This window comes from Oreochromis niloticus, linkage group LG12 (genome assembly GCF_001858045.2).
Source record: "Oreochromis niloticus isolate F11D_XX linkage group LG12, O_niloticus_UMD_NMBU, whole genome shotgun sequence".
NCBI lineage: Eukaryota > Metazoa > Chordata > Actinopteri > Cichliformes > Cichlidae > Oreochromis > Oreochromis niloticus.
Window position 1 is genome coordinate 27,106,984 of NC_031977.2, and position 22,608 is coordinate 27,129,591.

General features: G+C 38.8%; 3 protein-coding genes across 5 annotated transcripts; all 3 read right to left on the reverse strand.

Moving 5' to 3' along the window:
- Positions 1-3,555: 3,555 nt before the first annotated feature.
- LOC109204553 (granzyme A-like) lies at positions 3,556-6,552 on the reverse strand. Its single transcript, XM_019365652.1, has 5 exons — positions 6,470-6,552; positions 5,950-6,091; positions 5,532-5,670; positions 4,512-4,778; positions 3,556-4,074 (listed from the first exon to the last, which is right to left on the reverse strand). Exons 1-5 carry the CDS (start codon positions 6,531-6,533, stop codon positions 3,925-3,927), a joined length of 762 nt encoding a protein of 253 aa, XP_019221197.1. The 5' UTR covers positions 6,534-6,552; the 3' UTR covers positions 3,556-3,924.
- A 2,380-nt stretch (positions 6,553-8,932) lies between these two features.
- On the reverse strand, positions 8,933-11,354 carry LOC112848326 (granzyme A). The gene is made up of 5 exons (XM_025912002.1): positions 11,195-11,354; positions 10,829-10,970; positions 10,360-10,498; positions 9,840-10,115; positions 8,933-9,743 (listed from the first exon to the last, which is right to left on the reverse strand). The coding sequence occupies exons 1-5, from the start codon at positions 11,256-11,258 to the stop codon at positions 9,582-9,584; spliced, it is 783 nt and encodes a 260-aa protein (XP_025767787.1). The 5' UTR covers positions 11,259-11,354; the 3' UTR covers positions 8,933-9,581.
- A 3,433-nt stretch (positions 11,355-14,787) lies between these two features.
- LOC100712577 (uncharacterized) lies at positions 14,788-21,926 on the reverse strand. 3 transcript variants are annotated; one of them, XM_025911878.1, is made up of 6 exons: positions 21,737-21,926; positions 21,457-21,647; positions 20,573-20,941; positions 16,999-17,307; positions 16,732-16,821; positions 14,788-16,641 (listed from the first exon to the last, which is right to left on the reverse strand). In XM_025911878.1, the coding sequence occupies exons 2-6, from the start codon at positions 21,500-21,502 to the stop codon at positions 16,538-16,540; spliced, it is 918 nt and encodes a 305-aa protein (XP_025767663.1). In that variant the 5' UTR covers positions 21,503-21,647; positions 21,737-21,926; the 3' UTR covers positions 14,788-16,537. The 3 variants fall into 3 exon arrangements, with proteins under 3 accessions (XP_025767663.1, XP_025767662.1, XP_025767661.1); XM_025911877.1 differs by having other exon boundaries at positions 14,788-16,638; positions 16,732-16,824; positions 21,737-21,924; XM_025911876.1 differs by having other exon boundaries at positions 16,732-16,824; positions 21,737-21,922.
- Positions 21,927-22,608: the final 682 nt, after the last annotated feature.

Sequence of the window (22,608 nt, forward strand, 5' to 3'; positions counted from 1 at the left end):
TGCCAGCTGATGAATTGATGATATTGTTTCAAAGCAAGTGGTCAGATTTGTCATAAATAATAACTATTTTCTGTAGTTTCTATATGAGAGAGGGGATTAAATTGAACTTCCATTGTAGTTTTAAGGTTTTTATTAAAAGTCAAGAATGGATTAACTGAATTCAATTTAATTTTAGATAAAAAGGCACTTATATTGGTGCCAAAGTATAATTCAGTTTAATGCAGTAACCTGAATTGTCAATCAAAGTGACCAATCACATTAGGACGCCACTTTGTTTATGCTCTGCCCCCCAAACAGTCACTAGTCAGTTGATTTCAGTTTCGAGAGCACGAAGGAGAGAGGAAATCTGCTGCAGCGCTTCCAAAGCACACACTCTGGTGTGTTGCAATGGCTTCTTTGTGGCCGTGGCTGCTGAACTCTACACATATGGATTTTTGAATTTCTGCACAAGGAATTGTGTAAAGTATCAATGAATACTAGTGTTTGTAAAAACTAAATAATTTTCTTGTTATTTTGATTTTTTTCATACAGAACTTTTAACATAAATATAATTCCAAATCCTTACCTCCAGAAAAAGTGAGCACTGACAAACACTTGCTCCTGTGTCTTCACTCCAGTCACTTGCCTGCTTCGGATGTCACTCACCTGGACTCTGCTGTTCCACAGACTTTGCCTGCCTGCCTACAGTAACATGTCTGTGAAGGTTCTCAGTCACCCAGGTCATCGTAGTCAAAGGAGTTTGCGAAGAAAAGCGTCTGGACTTCTTTAAGTTGCTTGAAGACGTTTCACCTCTCATCCGAGAAGCTTCTTCTGAACTGAAGAAGCCATGTGTTTGGGATTGTTGCCTTGCTGAAATGTCCACCCTCATTTCATCTTCATTATCCTGGTAGATGGGAGCAGATCTTTATCAAACTCCATTCGTCCTTCAATAAATTGAAGCATGCCATTGCCATATGCTAAAAAACAGTCCCACACCATGATGTGGTGATGTGCAGTGCCTTTTGACCTCCAAACATGGTGTTTAATATGGCATCCAAAGAGTACATTTTGGCCTCATCTGATCAGACTATATTCTCCCAGTATTTCCCAGGCTTGTCTAAATGTTGCATGTTGAACACGCTTCAACAGGCTTTTTCTTTTAGCAATGGAGTCTTACATGGTGAGCGTGTACATGGGTCATGGCAGTTGAGTGCATTACTTATTGTTTTCTTTCAAACAATTCTAACTACAGATTCCAGGTCTTTCTGTAGCTGTCCACAATTGGTTCTTGGCTCTTGGCTCAGTCCTGTGTCTGAACTCTTGCGGGGAGCATCTGGTCGTGGTTGATGTGAAATGATGTTCTTTCATTTCCACTTCCAGATTATGGCCCCAGCAGTGCTCACTGAAACCTGCAGTAATTTAGATGTTTTACAGTAACCAGTGCCATTAGTATGTTTTGCAACAATAAGTTTGCAAAGGTCACTGATTTTATCCATCATGTGTTAGGATCCCTGGGTCATCGACCCAGTGGTTTGTGTTTTGGTTCTTTGAGTTTGTTACTTCATTATATTCTAGTTTTGCTTTTTGGGTTTTTGGATTATTCTTAGTTTGGGTTCTCTGGGTGGGTTCTGTTAGAGTTTTAGTGTTCTGGTTTTCTGTCTGTTATTCTGAGTTGCTGTCTCCCCTGTTTGCTGTATCCCCACATCCAGTCAGTGTCTGTGTCTGCCCTGGTCCCACGTCTTTGTTCCCTTTGTTATAATGCCTGCCTGAGAGTCTGTGTTATGTTTCCTGTTTTACTTTGTAAGTCCATTTCTCATGTTAGTGTATCTGGTTTTGCTCTCCTTGTCTCGTTAGTCCTGATTTGCCCCAGCTGTGTTTCCCTCCTGTTGCCCATTCCCTGATTGCTCCCTCTGTGTACTTAAACCCTGTGTTTCTTTGAGTCAGTGTCGCGTCGTCCCTCATGCTGTGTGTATCTCCCTGTGGCTCCCTGTGTGTGTTTTGTTAGATTCTTTTCAGTTTAGGTTTTGTAGATTTTCTTTGTTCAGCAATAAAGCTGTTTTGAGTTCACCGTTTTGTCTCCGGAGTCTGCACCTTGGGTCCTATTCCTGTCTGCACACAGCCGTAACATGACATCATGACATGTTTCTTCTGTGACACCTTGGTAATGAGCCTCCTTTTTTACAGGCCATCAGTTCGGACTTACCCAGCTGATATTAATTTGCCCTTTCTTTACGTGCTCCATTCTCATTATTACATATAACTTATGGACTTATGGACTTTGATTTATTTGCATGTGTGGACTGGATGGGTTTTATTGATATCTGGTGAGAATTTTATATTCATATGTGCCTTTTTTTAGGAAATTGGGGAGGCATTCAGTACTTATTTTACTCACTGTATATTCGTACATTTGACAGTTGAAATGAGCAGTAAATCTGTTCACAATGCACAGGTTCATTAAAATTTACTGTTGGAATGCTACATCTCTTCAGTCTGTGCACATTCTACATTCATTACTCTGTGTATATTAACCCTATAAAGCCCTTTGTATCATATTTGATACATGAGTTTCTGAGACTTCTATCTCATCAACATGATCAATACCTGTCATAATTTCAAAATGTTATGGACAAACGCCCAATGTATCAAATGTGACACAAAAAATATATAATAAATATATAATAAAAATGTGTCATGAACAACATGATATAGCAAAAAAAAAAGTGTATTTTGTTATAAGGGTTAATAAACATACCAAAAAAATGGGTTGGGGTTGAATGGGATGGGTCTTACAGGGTTAATGGTCAACACAAAACTTTCATCTTCCTGGTGAAGCTGAACAAATGCTGATTTTGGATTGTGTTATCAGAATTACTCAAGTAATACAAGGAATTATAGTAAAGAGAGGTACTTGGTAAGGGTCACAATTTTAACAAAATATTTGTGTCTATCATAAACTCTATGGTGGCTCCAGTGGTAAAGGTTTTTCAGGCAGCAGTATTTTTGTTGTTTACTAAAGTTTAATTTTATATGTTATTATATACCCAGACTGACAATCATATTTGACATATCACTTGCAAATTTGGCAACAATAGGACAAATATTGCCTGTCATGGGTCATATACATGAGTGACTTGCACATTTCGTTTATTCTTGTTTTATAAACAGACAAATGCACATAGACTATTTGAATTTGTGTTTGATGGTCTAGACAAAAAATTAACTCCAGTTACACTTGCTCGCCTAGATGGCTAAATGGTGAAGAGGACGAGACTGTAATTCTGCTGACACTTTCCAAGATGACAGTGAATAAAGTGCGGGACCATGTGGTGACATATCACCATTCATATAAATGAGTGCAAACGTCACTTTTTTGAAGCTGAGGTGCGGTCACTGAACAAACCATCATCATAGATGATCCTGACCACCATCATTAGACCCCCACTTATTGGACAGGCACACAAGGATAGAAAGATGTCATGTTTCATACAACATGACATACCTTTGTCTTCAAAACACACGCATCTAGCAAAGAATCATGCACTTCTCATTTTCAACAGCTTTATTTCAGTTCATTTTTATCCCATTTCTTTTACTATTTTTTAAAAAGGTTTAGACCGCTAGTTTTTGGCAGATATTCAAAAAATGCTCAATTTTCTTTTATAGCAAAAATACAGCTTTCCAGTCATATTGATTCAACTTAATTTCACCCGATATTTTCCCACTGTGCCCCATCAGTGGGGCCTGCTCCACTGTTTGAGAACACCCATGTCAAGTAAGACTCTTAGAGAAATCTTATCTGCTTTAACAAAATCCTTTAAACCTCAAAATATAGACACATATAAATGCAGACCATTGGTGACAAAAAAAAAACTATTTATGCAATAAAAACAAATATTTAACAGATAGTAGAAGTTTAAGAAGGAAAAAGACTCAGAGAGAGATCTAATTTTGAGTCATAGTTTTTTTGATCCACTGGAGTTGTTCATCTGACAGAAAAGCAAACACTCCAGGGAGTTTACCACACTTCTTAGATCCAAAGGAAGTGATTCCTGTTAGCACACCATTGCACAACAGCGGTCCTCCTGAATCTCCCTGTGGAGAAAATTATAATATGATGGTCAATGAGTGTTTCTTCATTCACTGTGTGTTTATACACCACTTTGCATTTAATTATAAGTTATTAATAATCTCTGCCTCTCATCAACAGCATGTCTTTTCCCTGTCTTCCTCCCTCTACCTCCCACTGTTCGAGGCAAATGGCTGCCCCTCCTGAACCTGGCTGTGCTGGAGGTTTCTTCCTGTTAAAAGAGAGTTTTTCCTTCTCACTGTCTCCAAAGTATGTGTTCATAGGGGGTCTTCTGATTGTTGGTGTTTTTTCTGTATTATTGTACAGTCTTTACCTTACAATGCTTTAAGACAACTGTTGTTACGATATGGATAAAATAGGATCGACTTGAATTTATTTATTAGTTTATTTTTTCTGATCATTAACAGTTAAAGTGGTAAAAATAATTATCAGGCATACATACCGCACAGGTATCTGCTTTCTCTGAGCCAGCACATATCATGCTGCTGGTGATAACAGGTTTGTGGTTGTAATAGGCACGTGAGTTGCACTTCACTCTGTCAATCACTGTTACATCGACAGACCTCAGGACATCTGACATTTGCTTGACATTGCTTTTAGTTGTTCCCCATCCAGCCACCACACAGATGCTTCCAGCTGCAGGATCTTTGACAGTGTTGACCAACTTGAGCCAATTAACCGTCTCGGTTTTCTTCACTTCCTTGTTAAGCTAAAGTTTAAGATTTATTTACTTAAGCATAGTGAATTCATCATTGCCTTAATAGAATTTGTACAATAAATAAATAAGATAAAATAAAAACAATTAAAAAACACAAATTTATTTTGAATGAAATCACTTAAGTCGACTCAACATGAAGTCAGTCTTTAATCACAATCGAAATTGCAAGACTAAAGTTGTAATTCTATTTTGAACAAAAAATTCAAAATATCAGAAATTTTCAGGATTGTGCAGCTTACACTTACTGTTATATCCTATACAAAATCCACTCTTCCAAGAGGGCATGACAAATGTGGCAATGTGTCTTGACACAACAACTGCAATCTCCACTTTCCCACTCTTTTATTGACAAACAGTCTCAAGATTTAAAGATTATCTTGAAATTTCAACTTTATTCTCAAAATGATTAGTAATACTTTTGTTCTTAATGCGGCCCTGATGCTCTGTCATACTAACATTAAATGAAAAAAGAAAAATTATGTAAATTTTGCAGAAAAGCATCTTTCTCTTTCTGATCTCAGGTGAAATTTGAGCTGTTGAATTTTGAACAGATGGGAAGATGAGATAGATCTAATTTTATATCTGAAGTTAAATAATCACAAGTGACACCCTGGCTTTGCAATTGTATTTATCTTGATTAAACATTTTCTCTTCTTTCTTAATATGTACTATGTAATGTTAGCAAACATAAATTTATTGGAAATCGCTATGGATTGTTTTTCCATTCTTTTGTAGTCACCTTACCTTGAGTAACATGAGGTCATTGACCCTGTCTTTTGCATCAAAGCGGGGATGAGGAAAACGTTTTTTCACCTTTTGGTTCTGCCTGAAGTTTTTTTTATCTCTACTGATGGAGTGCACTCCCAGCAACACGTTCTTAATTCTAAAAGAGCCAAAACAGTGCAGTGTTAAATTAAAGTTCAATTATGGCATAGGTTTACTGGCCAAGAAAGTGTCAAATAAAGAAGCAATGAAGATTTACTTTCTCTCTGATTACTGAGGGGTTACATGATAAAAATACTAAGGTCAGAATGTGGCATGTAGCTGATTGGAGTATCATGAAGCTTAAAAGTGTTGACTTGCATGATATTTTAAATAACCATGACGAAATTGATTTTTTTGTGATCCAGTAAAAACATAAACAAATGCTTCAGATTCCTACTTATCACAGTGAGCAGCAGTCAGGATCCATGCTTGATCAATTAGTATCCCTCCACAATAGCCCTTGTTACCCTTAAGGAGAGCCATGAAAGGCAGTGAGTGTGGCTTGACTTCATTCCCTCCAATAATCTCAGCACCATCACCTAAAATGACAAATATTCAAAGAGATCACTAAGATAAATGAATCGACAAGCGCTTAAACCAAAGACAGAAAACTCTCTGCACACCTTGCTTTTTAAGCCTATAAGACATCTATGTGACACAGATCACAGAATCTATACACAAAATACCTGAAGCACATCCAAATACAAATTCTAACACTTATTAAACCTTTAAAATTCATGTAGGAGTGATCAGGAAAAGTGAAATTAGACTCCAACTAAGAAACCATAACAAATTTGCTGAAAAACATTACTATGACAGAAATAGACATATAGACATATGGTCATTAATGAGTAAAAATGTCCAGCCTTATTTAATACTTAGTATTAAATAAATCAAAAGCAGAAGAAATTACTCACTTGACTGAACAATAAAAAGAACAACACATGAGATGAAGACACGGAAACATCCGAGGTAGTACATTTCTTCTTATTTGGCTTTGACTAAAACACGCTCTGGTGCGCACACTCGTCTTTATCTACTAAGCCCAAAGGAAGTGGTCTGAAAATTCAGCAAAACGGGCTCACACATGACGTGGGAATGCATTCATTTCAAAGATAGTGGTAGCATTTACAATTATTCATAACCATGTCTTTTTTCTATGTCGTTGCTGAGGTTTGTTCTGTCTGGTGTACTATGAGTCATCCTTGAATGTACATGTCCATATATCTACTTATATGAAACAGCTGAAAGAGTGTGTTGATGTTAAAAGAAAAAGCACCTTACAATAACTTTACAGTCGGTGTAGATATTATTTCCTTATCAGACATGTAGCTTTGAAGCGGCTTCGCCTGTCAACTGGTGCCAGTAAGAGACAATGAGGCATGTCTGTCAGCAGACAGTCCACAGATACGTCCTGAAGGAAACATCATTTTCTACTGCTTTATATGGATGTATCCTATTGGTTACACCTTTTGGTTTGTGAAATTTTGAGTTTAGTATTTAGGCTGTGGTCATCTTCGCTCTTTGGAATCTGATGTGACAGTGGAACCATTAAAGGAACCATTCTACTTCCTATCAGTTCCTGTTGTTGTTAATCGTACAATTTATATCCAGCTGTCATTCAAAGAGATCTCACCTCAAATAATACTGAACTTTAACTCTAGAAATCATCTTAATTTTAAGCATAGTTATGTGAAAATGGAAGTTTTCACAGGACTCTTTGCAGCCTTTGGGGCCAGCACTGCTGTTGAGCAGTGGGGTGCTTGTGTTAATGCTGACCCGCTCCCTTGGTGGTCCGGGTGGCTTGAACCTCCCTTGTTTTGGGGGGAGGTGGTTCTTGGGTGCTTGGAGCCCTGCAACCCTGATCTTGGCTCGCACTGAGGTGGCTGGCCTCTAGTGCGGTCGGCTGCCAATCGCCATTGGTCCTGCTGGAGGCAGTATTGAACTAATTAAACTGGCAGATGGAGAACATGGATAGGAATCCAGACAAGAGAAGAAGTCACTGGAGCAGACTGAGCAACAATGCCAAGTCACAGGGGAAAAAAATACAGATTTGTAGCAAGGAGAGCCTGACTGCCACCACTGAGGTGAAAACAATCTGTCCAGAGAGCAATACTCTGTCCAGATGCAAAACCCACAACTTCACTTGAAACTCAAAGGCAATGTGAAAGGAAGGAAAACAAAAAATGTAGGACAAAGGATGTTAAATTTGGAGATACCAGGCAAGAGGAAAGGAGGAAGACCCCAGAGGTTTATGGATGCCATTGAGGCAGACATGCAGAGGGTTGGTATAACGTCTCAAAGGGAGCACCCAAAAGATGAAGGGACTGATTATTTACAAAATATTAATAATTAATTACTTAATTAAAGGCAGAGTCATTTAGTTTTCTATGTTGACTTTACTGTAATTAACTACTACTCAGAATGAGAAGTCAACAACCGAGAAAGCATGTGTAAGAAAAATTTGTTCACAGCTCTCTCTTTTTTTAAGGTTTGTAATACGGGAAGTGGTGAATCTTTCTGGCTAACAGGTTGAATAATCTCACTTTGTTTTACTTTCATGGGGTTTGTATGTCCACAAAATATGTGTTTATCTGATGTGTTTCCAGCACATGTGATTGACTGCAGCAAACAGGAGCACTTGTATTTCTCTTGGTATTTTATGTAATTTGAAAAAAGAGAAAATATCATTTTTTTAAATTAACAAGCAACAAACATCTTTGTTCACAAACAGGAAAAACAAGGGTAAAAAGGGAAAATATGTCATTTTCCACTGCAGGAACTTTGATTGTTTGTTTGTTTTTTTTCCAAAGGAGTAATTCCCTGTTGGCCAAGAGAAAGAATATAGGACTGGCTTTTCTTTTTATGTCTCAACCTATATGTGCAATCTGCAGTGACGGCATCTATAATAATATATTTTAATCCATCACCTATCACAGTGGCTGTGTCTATTTTTGGTAAACAGAAAGGCCACAAAGGCAGTTATCCTGCAAATATTTGACTCATCTGACTTCAGTTCCTGCAGCCGAAATGGCTAACCACAGCAGAACTACGATCACATGTGTGTATAGGACCCTCAAGCTCCCGGGCCTCTGGTAGAGGACCCGACAGAGACCGCAATGACAACAAGACGCCAAAGATTTCCATCTTGTTTAGCATGTTGATGCCTCTAGAGTCATGAAATTTCAGTTGGCTTAATTTATTCATGATTCAGTTGAGTTGTTTTTCTGACAAAAAAAGAGACACCTCTAACTGAAGGTGTTGTTCTGGGTCTTGTTAAATTAATGTATATTTAACCACTGACAGATAAGAAGTATCATTATATTCATACAAGCAAGCAATCTGTTTACTGTTAACTTTTTCAATTCGTGATTGTGGTTAAAGATTAGTCATCATTTTCAGCTTAATTTCAACTTACTATTTTGTGGGTTTTTTGCTGTGTATTAAGTTGTAGTAGCTCAAAATGGCTGCAAACCGAGATCAGGTCACTAAACAAATTATAATGCATCATGGATAATCCTAACCACCATCATTCAATTCAATTCAATTCAATTTATTTATATAGCTCTCTTCACAGGGTAAAAACCACATAGTGCTTCAGAGTAATATAAAAACAGAAAACATAAAAAAAAAAAATTTAACCATAAAGTATACAAACAAGACATCTTTCATACTGAATGCAATAACTTTGTCTTTACAAGACATTTATCTAGACACTCTTATCTCAATATGGCATCTGATTCTTGGTGCAGTTGCTTTTTCTACATTTAGTAACCCAGACCACTGGTTACTAATGCAAAACAAAAGTGCATTACAAAAAAGTACACTTGTATCAGTCAACTGAGTTTCACACCATATTTCTACAGTTTGACAACCACTGATTTACAACAAACTTTCAGTAAGACTCTGGTTTAACATCATCCCTAAAATCATAAATATAGACAGATATAAATGTAGACTTGTGGTGGCAAAATAACACAACTGAACCCTCTTTAATTTAAAGATGGAAGCAGGAATGATTCAGAGAACTCATTCTATTTTAGATCCCTTCATTGTATTTTTGATCCACTGGAGTTGTTTTTCTGACAGAAAAGAGTAAACTCCGGGTTTTTTAATGAGACCACACATCCGTCCAAAGGAAGTGATTCCAGCTAGCACACCATTGCACATGAGAGGTCCTCCTGAATCCCCCTGCAAAGAGAGCAATAATATGAGGGTCATTTATTCATTTTTTTTTTCGACTCGTTTATGGTTCAAGTAGCGAAGTGGACAGTGAGGCGTACATACCAGACAGGTATCGGCTGTGTTTCTGCCATTCGAACCAGCACATATCATGCTGCTGGTGATAACAGGATTGAGATTGTAATAATCAGCTGAGTTGCACTTCACTCTGTCAATCACTGTTACATTGACAGACCTCAGGACATCTGACATTTGCTTGACATTGTTTTTAGTAGTTCCCCATCCAGCCACCACACAGACGCTGCCAGCTTTCGGCTCCATACTGGTTTTGGGCAGCGTGACCCAATTTACAGCTTTGGTTTTTTTCACTTTCTTGTCCAGCTGAAATTGAAATAATACTTATTTAACCATAATGGTTTCATCATTGCTTTTATAGAATTAGTAAAAAACAAACAATAAAACACACACACTTATCATATTTGAGCGAGAGCATGTATATATTTGAGCTTATATGTATAATTTTGACTTAGAGAAAAGTCAACAAAAACACATTTTCTATAAATTCCTCTAAATATAATTATCAGCAATCTTGGATCACTTTTCCATTCTTTTGTAGTAACATTACCTTGAGTAACATGAGGTCATTGACCTTGTCCGTCCCATCATAGCAGGGATGAGGCAAACTTTTTTTCACCTTTCGGACCTGTCGGAAATCTTTTTCATCTGCTTTGATGGAGTGCACCCCCAGCAACACCTTCTTAATGCTGTAAGAGCAAAAACGGTGCAGTGTTAAATTACAGTTCAGTTATGGAATAGGTTTACTGACTAAGAAAGTGCCAAATATGGTAACAGTGAAGCAGAGCAGCACTTGTTTCTTGTAAAGAAGTGTTCAAGCCCCTGAGCTGTTGTGGTTTCTTGAGTCAAATAACTATCTGCCAAATTATAGCTGCTATAATGAATGCTGAGTGGAGCATCATAAAGAGGAAATCTTACTGACTAGCATGACATTTTGAATAATCATAGTGCAACATCTTTGCAAGCTCCAACAAAAATTAAGATTGCAATTTTCAAATGTTAATGTGAAAGATTCCTACCTATGACAGTGTGCAGCAGTCAGGACCCATGCTTGATCAATTAGTACCCCTCCACATATTGGTTTGTCACTCTCCAGCAGAGCCATGTAAGGCAGCGAGTGTGGTTTCACCTCAGTACCTCCAATAATCTCAGAACCATGACCTAAAATGACAAATATTCAAAGAGGTCGTTGAGATGAACAGATAAATTCTCTTCACGGCTTCCTTTGTAAAGCTAAAAGACATTTAGATCACACAATCTACATGCACAACACTAAACAAAGCATAAGAAACAAGCAGAAAAACATTACCATGACTTAGGCATATTTACATCAATTAATTCATTAGTATTAAATAAACAAATGCACAACAGATGAAATAACTCACTTGACTGAATAATGAGAAGGACAATACATGAGAGGAAAACACTGAAACTCCTTAGGCAGAGCATTTCTTCTTGTTTCGCTTTGATCTAAATAGACTGAAACACACTATGGTGCACAAAGTCGCCTTTATGTAAGCTCAGAGGAAGTGGTCTGACAAATGGAAATTCATGTGTCATGAAAAGCGGTCGCAAGCATGAGGTGAGGATGCATTCATTTCAAAGCCAGTGATCCGATTTACAAGTATTTGTAAATCTCATGCTCTGTGTGGCACAGTGCAAGTCATCAGTGGGTGCAGGTGTCAATACATGGACTAGAGTGAAACAGTTGGAGGAGGACATTATTCCTGTTGAAAGAACAAGTCCTTTACAAGAACTACAATATCAGTCAAAAGTTTGGACACACCTTCTCATTTAATGTTTTTTCTTTCTTTTCATGACTATTTATATTTTATAAATTATATATTTTTTATATTTTAGATTCTTCAAAATAGCTACTCTTTTCTTTGATTATTGCTTTGCACACTCTTGGCATTATCTCGATGAGCTTCAATGAGGTAGTCAGCTGAAATGGTTTTCCAACAGTTTTGTAGGAGTTCCCAGAGATGCTGAATAGTTGTTGGCCCTTTTGCCTTCACTTTGTGGTCCATCAGATCCCAAACCATCTCGATTGGGTTTAGGTCAGGTAACTGTGGAGGCCAAGTCATCTGGTGCAGATCATCACTCTCCTTCTTTGTCGAATACCCCTTAGACAGCCCGGAGGTGTGTTTGGGGTCATTGCCTGTTGAAAAATAAATGACGGTCGAACTGAACGCAAACCACATGGGATGTCGTGTCGCTGCAGGATGCTGTGGTAGCCATGCTGGTTCAGTGTGCCTTCAATTTTTAATAAATCCCCAACAGTGTCACCACCAAAGCACCCCATCACACCTCCTCCTCGATGCTTCATGGTGGGAACCATGCATGTTTCTGCGTCGTACAAAAACACAGTGGCTGGAACCAAAGATTTCAAATTTAGACTAATCAGACCAAAGCACAGATTTTCTCTGCTCTAATGTCCATTCCTCGTGCTTCTTGGTCCAAACAAATCTCTTCTGCTTGTTGCTTTTCCTTAGTAGTGGCTTCCTAGTATCTATTTGAGCAAATCCACAAAGGAACCCTGACAAAGCCCATCTGTCATGGTCCGTGTGAGCAGCTGGGTGTGGCTGGTGTGGATCCCGGCCTCCTGTAACACTAGCATTCCCCCACCAAGCACTATATTGTATATCACGAAACACTAAGTTCCTAGGTTTAGTCTTTCCTGTTTTTCCTGTGCCACTGTAAATAAAAACTACTTCAGTTCAACTATTTTGCCTCCACACTTCATCCCGCACTTGGGTCCAGTTCTTGTACAGGCCGTTGGCCTCCTTGACATAATCTGTGAAAACCATTTCAGGTGACTACATCATGAAGCTCACTGAGAGAAGGCCAAGGGTTTGCAGCACTGTCAACAAAGGAATCTAAAATCTAAAATATATTTAGTTACATATATACCCTTAGGCCCCCTTCTCGATATCAGAGATGGTCTTTCCCTTTTCCCTTTACAGAGGGTACATCTTTCACCACCTTACAATGCTGTGATTGCAGCCATTCCCCAACTCTCTGTGAATGGTACTCATGGCCATTGATCACTGGGCTTTGGTCAGTGGTTGTTGATCAATGGTCATGAGAATTAGCATAATTAACATTAAGGAACTGACCTCCCAGCCCATTGTTTATAAGATTGGGGAAACCTGCAGTCAGCTGAGACTGAAGACACTTGGATGAGTGACGAAACGTTTCTCCCACAAAACGCTACGTCCAGATGAACAGAATCAACTTTTGGAGATTTACTTACCTGGATGACTGAGCATGCATCAAGATATTTAGTTACACACATGCGCTTCATAATTCCATATATTTTGATTCATATATTTGATGGCTTCAGTGAGAATCTACAATGCAAATTGTCATGAAAATAAAGAAAACCATCAAATGAGAAGGTGCGTCTAAACCTTTGACTGGTAGTGGTCACTATGGTCACTATTTTTTTCTCTGTAGAGGTTCTTTTCTGTTTTTCTTATCAGACATGTGACTTCGGAGTAGCTTCATCTGGCAGCTAGTGCCACTGAGAGTCAGTGAAGCATGTATGTTAGCTGGGACTCCACAGATATACCCTGAAGGAATAATAATCTTCTCTAAAATATGGAGCTTAGTATTTAGTCTGTAGCCTTTTCAGTTATTTGGAGTGTGAAGTTAGAGTGACAATGACGATGTTTCCAAACTGGAAACATCGTCCTCTAGTCAGGTATCCTTTGTCAGGTATCCTTTGTGTTCTGGGATGTGGCAAAATACCATTCATGTTTAGAGTACCCAAATGGTTAGTGTGGGATAGCAACTAGCCATACAAGTAATTTAAATTCTCAATGCTACTGACTAGGCCAGAAGAGAGCACCTTCTTTCTGTATTTGCATCTGTTGCTCCAGCCCCAGACACATCTGACCAATAAGCAGACTAAATGTTCTCATGTGGTTTGTAGTGACACGTTTTGGTTCACTTGGAGTTTTTTTTTCTGTGTGAAAAGAGACAAAACCACAGGAAAACCTACACCCCACTCCCCTCAGTCTAGCCCAGTCATAGACTGGAAGTTGAGCAAAATTAATGACTGAGTCGGTATGTTAGTCATAGCACTGCGTAGCATTTGTTCCACTGAACACTATGCAGTGGTTTGAAAAAGTAAGTATAGGTCTTGATTTAACACCTTGTGGAACCACCTTTGGCAGCAATAAGTTAAAGCTCTCATATTCTGTATTACTTTAACACTTTTTGTGGCAGAATGTTGGTCAACTCTTCTTCTCTAGACTTTGACTAGATGACCGTAACAGCTTGACTCCTTTCTTTTTCAGCCATTCTGCTGTTGTTGGTATGCCCGACATCTTTATTCCTGTTGCATGGCCCAGTTTCAGCCAAGCTTTAGCTGTCAGACAGATGGCCTCACATTAACTTTGCATTAACTTTGTATACAGATTAGTTCATGGTCGAATCAATGACTGCAAGGTCCCCAGATCCTGTGACTGCAAAACAAACTGAGGTCAACAAAGCTCCACCTCTATTTAATGTTTGACAGTCGGTATGAAGTGTTTGTGCTGATATACTGAGTTTGGTTTTCTCCAAATCTGGCACTGTGTGTTAGAGTCATTGTTCCAAAGAACACTGTTCCAGAAATCTAGCTGTTTGCTCAGATTCTACTTTCATAATCGTACAATTTTGAACTTTAACATTTAATATGCTAACTGAGGCCTTTAGAATCTGAGATGTAGCTCTTGGGTTTTTTGCAATGTCTCTCAGCACTTCATGGTTTGACCTTAGGATGAATTTGCTTTGACATACACTCCAGGGAAGATTATGCCTTTCTATAACACTGACACCTGAGTGCTCCAGACCAGCAAACTGCCAAAACCTGTGCTTTTATATAGGTGGTCATACATGCTGATGATCAGTTAATCAAGTGCATTAGCAGCACATGGCTGCTACATACCTTTTTACTTTCCTGTAGAAACAGGAATAGAAAACAACAGAATGAAATAGAATAGTCCTTTATTGTCATTGTACATGTACAATGAAATTACAGGTGCTCCATACCAACTGTGCTGGGAACAAATATAAATAGTAGACAACAGGAATAAAAAACAAACAAGATTAATATAAAAAAAATTATAGAAATTATAGAAAGAACAAGTTGGTACAATCCCAAAGTCTTTTTTCTTTGTTTTTCATTAAATGTGCGCAAATAATCAATAAACCAACAACTTTATTGAATATTTGTATTTATGCCACTCTTTGTAAATAAGCTTGTCAGCAGAGTATAGTAAGTAATCAACTGTTTATACTACTATTCAGTTACTGTTAACTTGTTGCCTGATATGCTACATAAATCCTAAAGGCAGCCTAAAGGCCTGAGAACCATGAGATCAGCAAGGTCTTTATGTAAAACACATTGCTTGTTTGTGTAATCACTACTTTTTTGACCTATGTTTGATTCAAGAAAAATATCTCACTCTCAATCAAGAATACTGGTAATGTTATTTTCCGTCTTTGAAATGCTAATGTTTCATTTGGGTCATGACATTCAATTAAATGCACTGCCACAATCTGAAACTATTGAGAAGACCCTAAAAGTTATGTTTGTCTAATTCTAATTTAAAGCAACAAGTACATTTTGAGAAGCTTTATAATATTTCGTCCAATATCAATGGGCCCTGTAATAAAAAAAAATATTGTAATAAACGAACAAATGAACAAAAAACACTAAGAAATATAAAAGAAAAGAGAAATGCTAAAAGTGAAGAATAACAACAATAAACATTTTTTAAATTTTACAGTTTACATTTTTCTTTTTGTTCCTCTTAATAGTTTATATTTTTATGACTTATAACTTCTAGCAGCACTGGATGAAATATATTGTTCTTCGTTCATTTTTCACATTTACTGACTTTCTTGCTTTTTTAAATAAACTAAAGGTGAGTACATCAAGAAAAAGTGGAAAAACAAAACCACAAACAACATAATACATAATATGTGATTTCTTCCTACTATTAATTAAAATCAAATGACGGTTTCATCTTGAGGTAAAAAGTGATACTACAGTGGCCCATCTGACACTTCACTGTATTGACCTGTGCTAATACTTCATAACTCAGACTGAGATGAGTTACAGCATGACACATTTTGTGGGAAACAACTAACAGGTAGTTTTAGTTTTAAAAAAAAATGAGATGAATTTAAAATATGGCATAAAATGCTTTTAACAAATACTCCAGGGACTACTTTTTTAAATTTTGAGGGTCACATATTTTCACATACGCTCACTAATCTGAATGCCCAATGGTACAACCATACAATACAAAACAACAGTGTAGCTGTCTGTTTATAAAGATGAAGCCAATGTGAAAGTGCCTTAAACCTGCATCCTATGTGAAGGGCCGCTACAATGCAATATCTGTGGCTGCGTAAAGGCTTTCAGTACTATGAGTCTGTGGGTACACGGCAACGGAAAACACAATCCTGTTGAGTTCATGGTCTTAGTCACTCATTTAGGATCAAATTGAATAAAAATCCAAATGTATTTTGGAAAATTTGGCTATGCCATGTTTCAAAAAAGAAGGTTTAACTGTAGTATTTTCTACTCACTGGTTAACGATTCATTTGCAAATGAGAAGCAGTTTATTTAAAAAATGAATCTGTCTCCATGTATTCTATATTCATTGTGTTGGCATTTTTCATTTAAAGAGATTTTTCTACAAAAGTCTAGACTGTGTTTTTTCAGTGTCTTAACCAATGCCTGGAGTTTTCTGAGAGACCAGATCAACTACTGTGTCTTCAGTTGAGAGCAACACTGGAGAGATGTAATGATTTGATTCTTCAAAACTACCTGCTGTTTAAAAAATAGAAATAAAAATGATGTTATATGTTATGGATATTTTTTTTAAATATATAGATTTTTTACTGGAGAAAGAAGACCTACCTTTTTTAAGGATATGATAAAGAATGCACAGTGGAGGAGCAAGCAACATGAGTTTGATGACCATCAAAACAGCAAAGATGATACCGTGATCTACTGAAGTAGAAAGGATATAGAGACACAAATGCAAAAGAGGGAGACGAGCACCAGTTTACAATGATGAGTAAACGGGCTGAATATAATAGAATATTTTAAGTTGTTGTCAGTTATTGTACACAGTATCTAGGAAGCAAGCCATGACACAAAAATAAACAATAAGTACTTCCTTACCTGTTTTAACTTCTACTGTTGCAGGGTTACTTTGCAGGATGATGTTTCCACCAGTAACGCTGTCAGGCCGAACAACAAAGGCAGAGATTTGTAGGAAATACTTTGTGCCTGATGTTAAGTTGGAGATGCTGATGCTCATCGCTGCAGAACCATTGGTGCAGGAGTAAAGGCCTGTCTCACACCTGCTGTCACATATGGTCACATTGTAACTGTGTGGTGTCGTCTGCATAAAGGCAGAGATATTCCAGCTAAGATTCACATGTTCCGCACCCACTGAGTCCACTGTCACCGACTGAGGGGAATGTGGACCTGTGGGAAGAAAAACAGTCAGAGTCGAAAGAGCTCAGGTATGGATCATGGATCATAAAAAGAACATGTTATCAGATAGGTTTGATGAAAAATGATGGAGAAAACAGAGATTTAAATACCAGGTGATGGGTTATTATATGAGGAGAGCTAGATAGGTCAGTGAGGGGGCATCTAGCCAGCAGCAGAACCAGTATCTGCTCTTTTGTGGGGAGGAACACGAGAATCCTGTCAAAATACTAAAACATGATCTCCAGCATGAACTACGGTGGACTAGCACAACTATCTAAATGGGTTGGAGGTACTGTCTCATGTTACTGTGCTTTTGAGCAGGGATCTCCAACTTCAGTGAGCTGCGGGCCACTGCTGGCACTGCCATCTCATTGTATTATTTCAAATATTGTATAACAAGACAAAACTGCAAATTTGAACACAATTTTTTTCTCACTCTTAACTAACTGAAGCCTTTCATTGAACTACCAAATAAACAAATTGGTACTCTCTTTCTGGCCAGACACATTGCAGCACTTTTGCAATCATTATGTTCATATTTAACAAAATAAAAATGCAGACATAAGTGTACACATTAGTTTTTTACTGCCAGTGAAAAATGTTTTCTTTACAAAACTTTGCTTTTTAATGAACTTTTTAAGGAACAACAGGAAAGAAATCCTCCCTAACAAAAAGAATAATTTCAAGGGCCAAATTGCATTATATTTCTTCACCTCAACATATGGGCCGCAACTAGGGTGACACAAGCCACAAGTTTTAGAGCCCTGCTTTAGAGAATTAGAATTAGAATTAGAATTCAACTTTATTGTCATTGCACATGTCACAGGTACAGGGCAACGAAATGCAGTTTGCATCCATCCAGAAGTGCTTTAGCCATGATATAGATATATTACAATATATATTAGCAATAATATAGATATGTAAGTATATTACAGAAATGGGTCTATTATGGTATGTTATAATGTACACGGTATGAAGTATGTTATGAATATTCTATAACTATAAGTATGTACAGGCTGTAGTGAGTACAAGCTATGTACAGGCTATGAACAGGATATAAATATGAAATAAAAAAACTAGAGAAATATGAGATATACAGCTATACAGAAATGTGAACTATGCAAGTTATAAACAGTTGTAGGATTAAAAATTATTGTATGTACAGAATGATTATTTACACAGCACTATACAGTAGTGCAGTTAAGATAAGTGAGATATGTGGATAATTTCTACAGAGGCTATATAAAGTGCTAGTGGTTGTGAGTGGTGGTTCAGTCCATGTTATTATTGTGTGTTTGAGGGTACGGTTGTCCATTGTGTGTGTAGGTGGTTGTGGGTGTGTGTATGTTCAGTCCATGAGTTTAACGTGCGTCAGATGTCAGGAGGCAGAGTTCAGGAGTCTGACAGCTGTAGGAAAGAAGCTGTTCCGGTACCTGGTGGTCTTAGTCCAGAGGCTCCTGTAGCGCCTCCCAGAGGGCAGGAGAGTGAAGAGACTATGTGATGGGTGACTGGGGTCTTTGATGATTTTCCCAGCCCTTTTCAGACACCGCTTCCTGTAGATGTCCTTTATGGCAGGAAGTGGTGCTCCGGCGATGCGCTGGGCAGTTTTCACGACCCTCTGCAACGCCTTCCGGTCCGAGGCAAAGCAGTTCCCGTGCCAGACTGTTATACAGTTGGTCAGGATGCTCTCGATGGTGCAGCGGTAGAAGTTCACCAGGATGTCTGAGGACAGGTGTTTCTTCCTCAGAGTCCTCAAGAAGAAGAGGCGCTGGTGAGCCTTCTTGACCAGCTTGGAGCAGTTGGTCGTCCAGATGAGATCCTCGGAGATGTGGACTCCCAGGAACTTGAAGCTGCTCACACGCTCCACAGCCGTCCCCTTAATGTGGATGGGTGGATGTGGGTCAGCATTCCTCCTGTAGTCCACGATGAGCTCCTTAGTCTTCTCGGTGTTAAGCAGCACGTTGTTTCTGTTGCACCACTCAGCCAGACGATCCACCTCCTCCCTGTAGGCGGCCTCATCGTTGTCACTGATGAGGCCAATCACCGTGGTGTCATCTGCAAACTTAATGATGGTGTTGGAACCATTGGCAGGTCTGCAGTCATGGGTGAAGAGGGAGTAGAGGAAAGGGCTCATCACACAGCCTTGTGGTACACCGGTGTTCATTGTGATTGTTGATGAGCAGCGGTTATCCAGCCGGACATGTTGGGGGCAGTTGGTCAGGAAGTCCAGTAACCATTTGCAGATGAGGGAACTGATGCCCAGGTCTGTCAGTTTCCTGATGAGTTGTGAGGGGTGGATTGTATTGAACGCTGAACTGAAGTCTACAAACAGCATTCTGGCGTAGGTGTTGTTGTTGTCCAGGTGTGAGAGGACAGAGTGCAGTGCAATGGAGACTGCATCCTCTGTGCTCCTGTTCTGGCAGTATGCGAATTGGTGGGGGTCCAGGGTGGGGGGGAGACAGGATTTGCAGTGTGCTAGGACCAGCTGCTCTAAGCACTTAGTGATGATGGGGGTGAGTGCTACTGGGCGGTAGTCATTGAGGCTAGATGGGTTGGAGTTTTTGGGTATCGGGACGATGGAGGTGGATTTGAAGCAGGCCGGTACCACAGCGTGGGCCAAGGACAGGTTGAATACCAGGTTTAAACCAGCAAAATTATTTTAATAATGATTTTTTCAACTGCTGCCTAACTAATCTGTTATAAATAATAACAGGCAGGTGAATGCAGGATATAAACAAAGCACCGTAACATAACCAGTAGACGATGGGATCATTTCCTTGTGGCAACACACTCACCTTAGACAGGTAGAACAAGTTTTTAGTCACTGCATCATGTTTCAGTGAATCTGACTGTTTGCATTTTTTAGTTGTGTGCCTCATCTTTATTGAGTATCATATTTAGGGGGCAATCGTAGCTCAAGAGTTGGCTGTTCATCTTGTAATCGGAAGGTTGCCGATTTGAGCCCTGGCTTGGACAGTGTCGGTCGTTGTGTCCTTGGGCAAGACACTTCACCCGTTGCCTACTGGTGGTGGTCAGAGGGCCCGGTGGCACCAGTGTCCGGCAGCCTTGCCTCTGTCAGTGTGCCCCAGGCTACAATGTAGCTTGCCCTCACCAGTGTGTGAATGAATGTAGTGTAAAGCGCATTGGGGTCCTTAGGGACTATTTAAAGCGCTATACAAATACAGGCCATTTACCATATGTAGTTACTATATTTGTCAGTTTCTAACTCCAGAAACAGCAAAAATGCATTACTTACCCTGACAGACGACCATGTGTGGTTCCTTACAGTAGCGAGCCAACAGGTTCTTGTCTTTTTCCAGCATGGCCTCTAAACTTGCACAGCAGCCTTCATAGTTTCTCCTATACCAGTGTTCATAGCCCAGTTGTTCCCCATTCACCCACTGCCAGTCACTGGAGACACTCTGGCGCTTCAGACCAAGCCAAAAGCTGACTTTTGTGGCAGGAGTAGCATTCAGGACAGTGAAGTACTGCTCCTCTGTGGTCAGGACAGCAAGGTCCACATAGTACTTCTGACAGAACTCCTGGGCTTTGACCCATGGCATAGGTCTTTGGAGTAGGAAGTAATAAGAAGAGATCTGACCCACTGCTAAGCCATGACATACCACTGCGTAAGGAAAAAAAAACATAGATGAAGGCAGAGTAGTTAACAATAGCTATGTTTGGTTGTTGGATTGTAGTATAATCTATTAGACATGTTTTCATTATATACATTTAAATAGTGCGTTGCAGTATTTAGTAGAATAACTGTGTACAAGTGTTAAATAAATACTGAAGTATAGCCACCATTTTTCAATCTACAGAAATGCCCAAGTTGTAAAGACAGACATTAACCTTAGAGACGAAAATGCAACTGAGAGATTTGAGACTACATTTATATGTCATTGTAGAAGAGCATGGAACAGGGGGCCAAGGGTCTTCTCCCTCTAATAATATGTCCTCGTGAGCAGCTAAGTCACATTTTAGGTAACATTAACAGCAGCTAGAGTATGCAGTCAGAACATAAGTACTAATAAAAAGCTTATTGCATCAGATGTTTCACTCATTTTGACATTTACGGACAATGAAACATGGAATGACAACATGCCTGACTCATGTTACAGAAGTTTTGCAAAATGTTACCTAAAATCGCCAGCTGTTGCAGAATTGCCGTCTCATTGCCAGACATAAAGTAGAATCCGTGTAGTTTTCTGGAAGGTGATATATATGTTTTTATTTCTTTCCCATCAGACAGCTGACCATGAGCTGTCTGGTGTTTCTCAAGTGCTCCCTGTAGTCATCCCATACTCTCTCCTTCTCATTTGCCCAGGACTCTGTTCGTGTGTAAATTTATAAAGTCAGCTAAAGCCTCAGGGTGATGCAAGAGGTGAAAAAATGGGAGTGTCTAAAGCTGAGTGCTTACCTGTATGAGGAATTAGTTACACGAGATATTAAACTCTATAAATGCATTTGCTTTACATTGTTTTCCTAAACCTTTCCAGTATCAAATATCCTAAACATTACAATCTCCTTACTAACTGCTATTTGAATTTTTGTTAATCTCAACTGGAAAACATAAGATTGTGCTTCTTGGCAGACAAAAGTGTCTGGAAAAGCTCAACAATGCCACTGTAACTGAAGACTAGGAGAAAGCTGCCTAGCTTTTATAAGGCGGTTAAAAATACTGTGTAACTAGCTCCACCCTGCAGTCTATTTTTAGAACAGCCTGGTTGATAGTTTGTTAGTTAGAGTGTACTTTTTGACTTTCAAATATGAGCCCGATTAAATATTTGAAGAACAGCAAACAACATTATTCAGCTTTCAGACTCTTTTGTCTGTCAGGTCTGTGTATTACCCATATGGAAAATTATGCAAAAAATTAAGAATGATGTAAGGTTGAAGTACACATTCACTACTGTAGTCAGAGGGAAATTGTTCAAAAAAATGTTTTCTATTTTTTTCCCCATATGTTTGCACTTCATCACAGACATAGTAGTTTTTGCAGCATAAAGCAAACACTAGAATTGTAAACACTCCCCCTAAGTCACATCTAGATTCACACACTTGCCGAGTGGTGGATACTGTAGTGAGTATACTGAGCTATAGATATGTCAGTTAGGAGTGTATATTACTTCCTTTCAGTGTACAACATTTTACATAAGGGACGCAGGATATGTTGACCCTTTTTGTGCAGCCAGTTTATGCTGAGTGGAGCCATCTTGACTTTGACCTGGCATTAAAGGCCAGCATATTTGTAAAGCATTTGGGATGCAGTAAGCTCACAGAGAAACACAA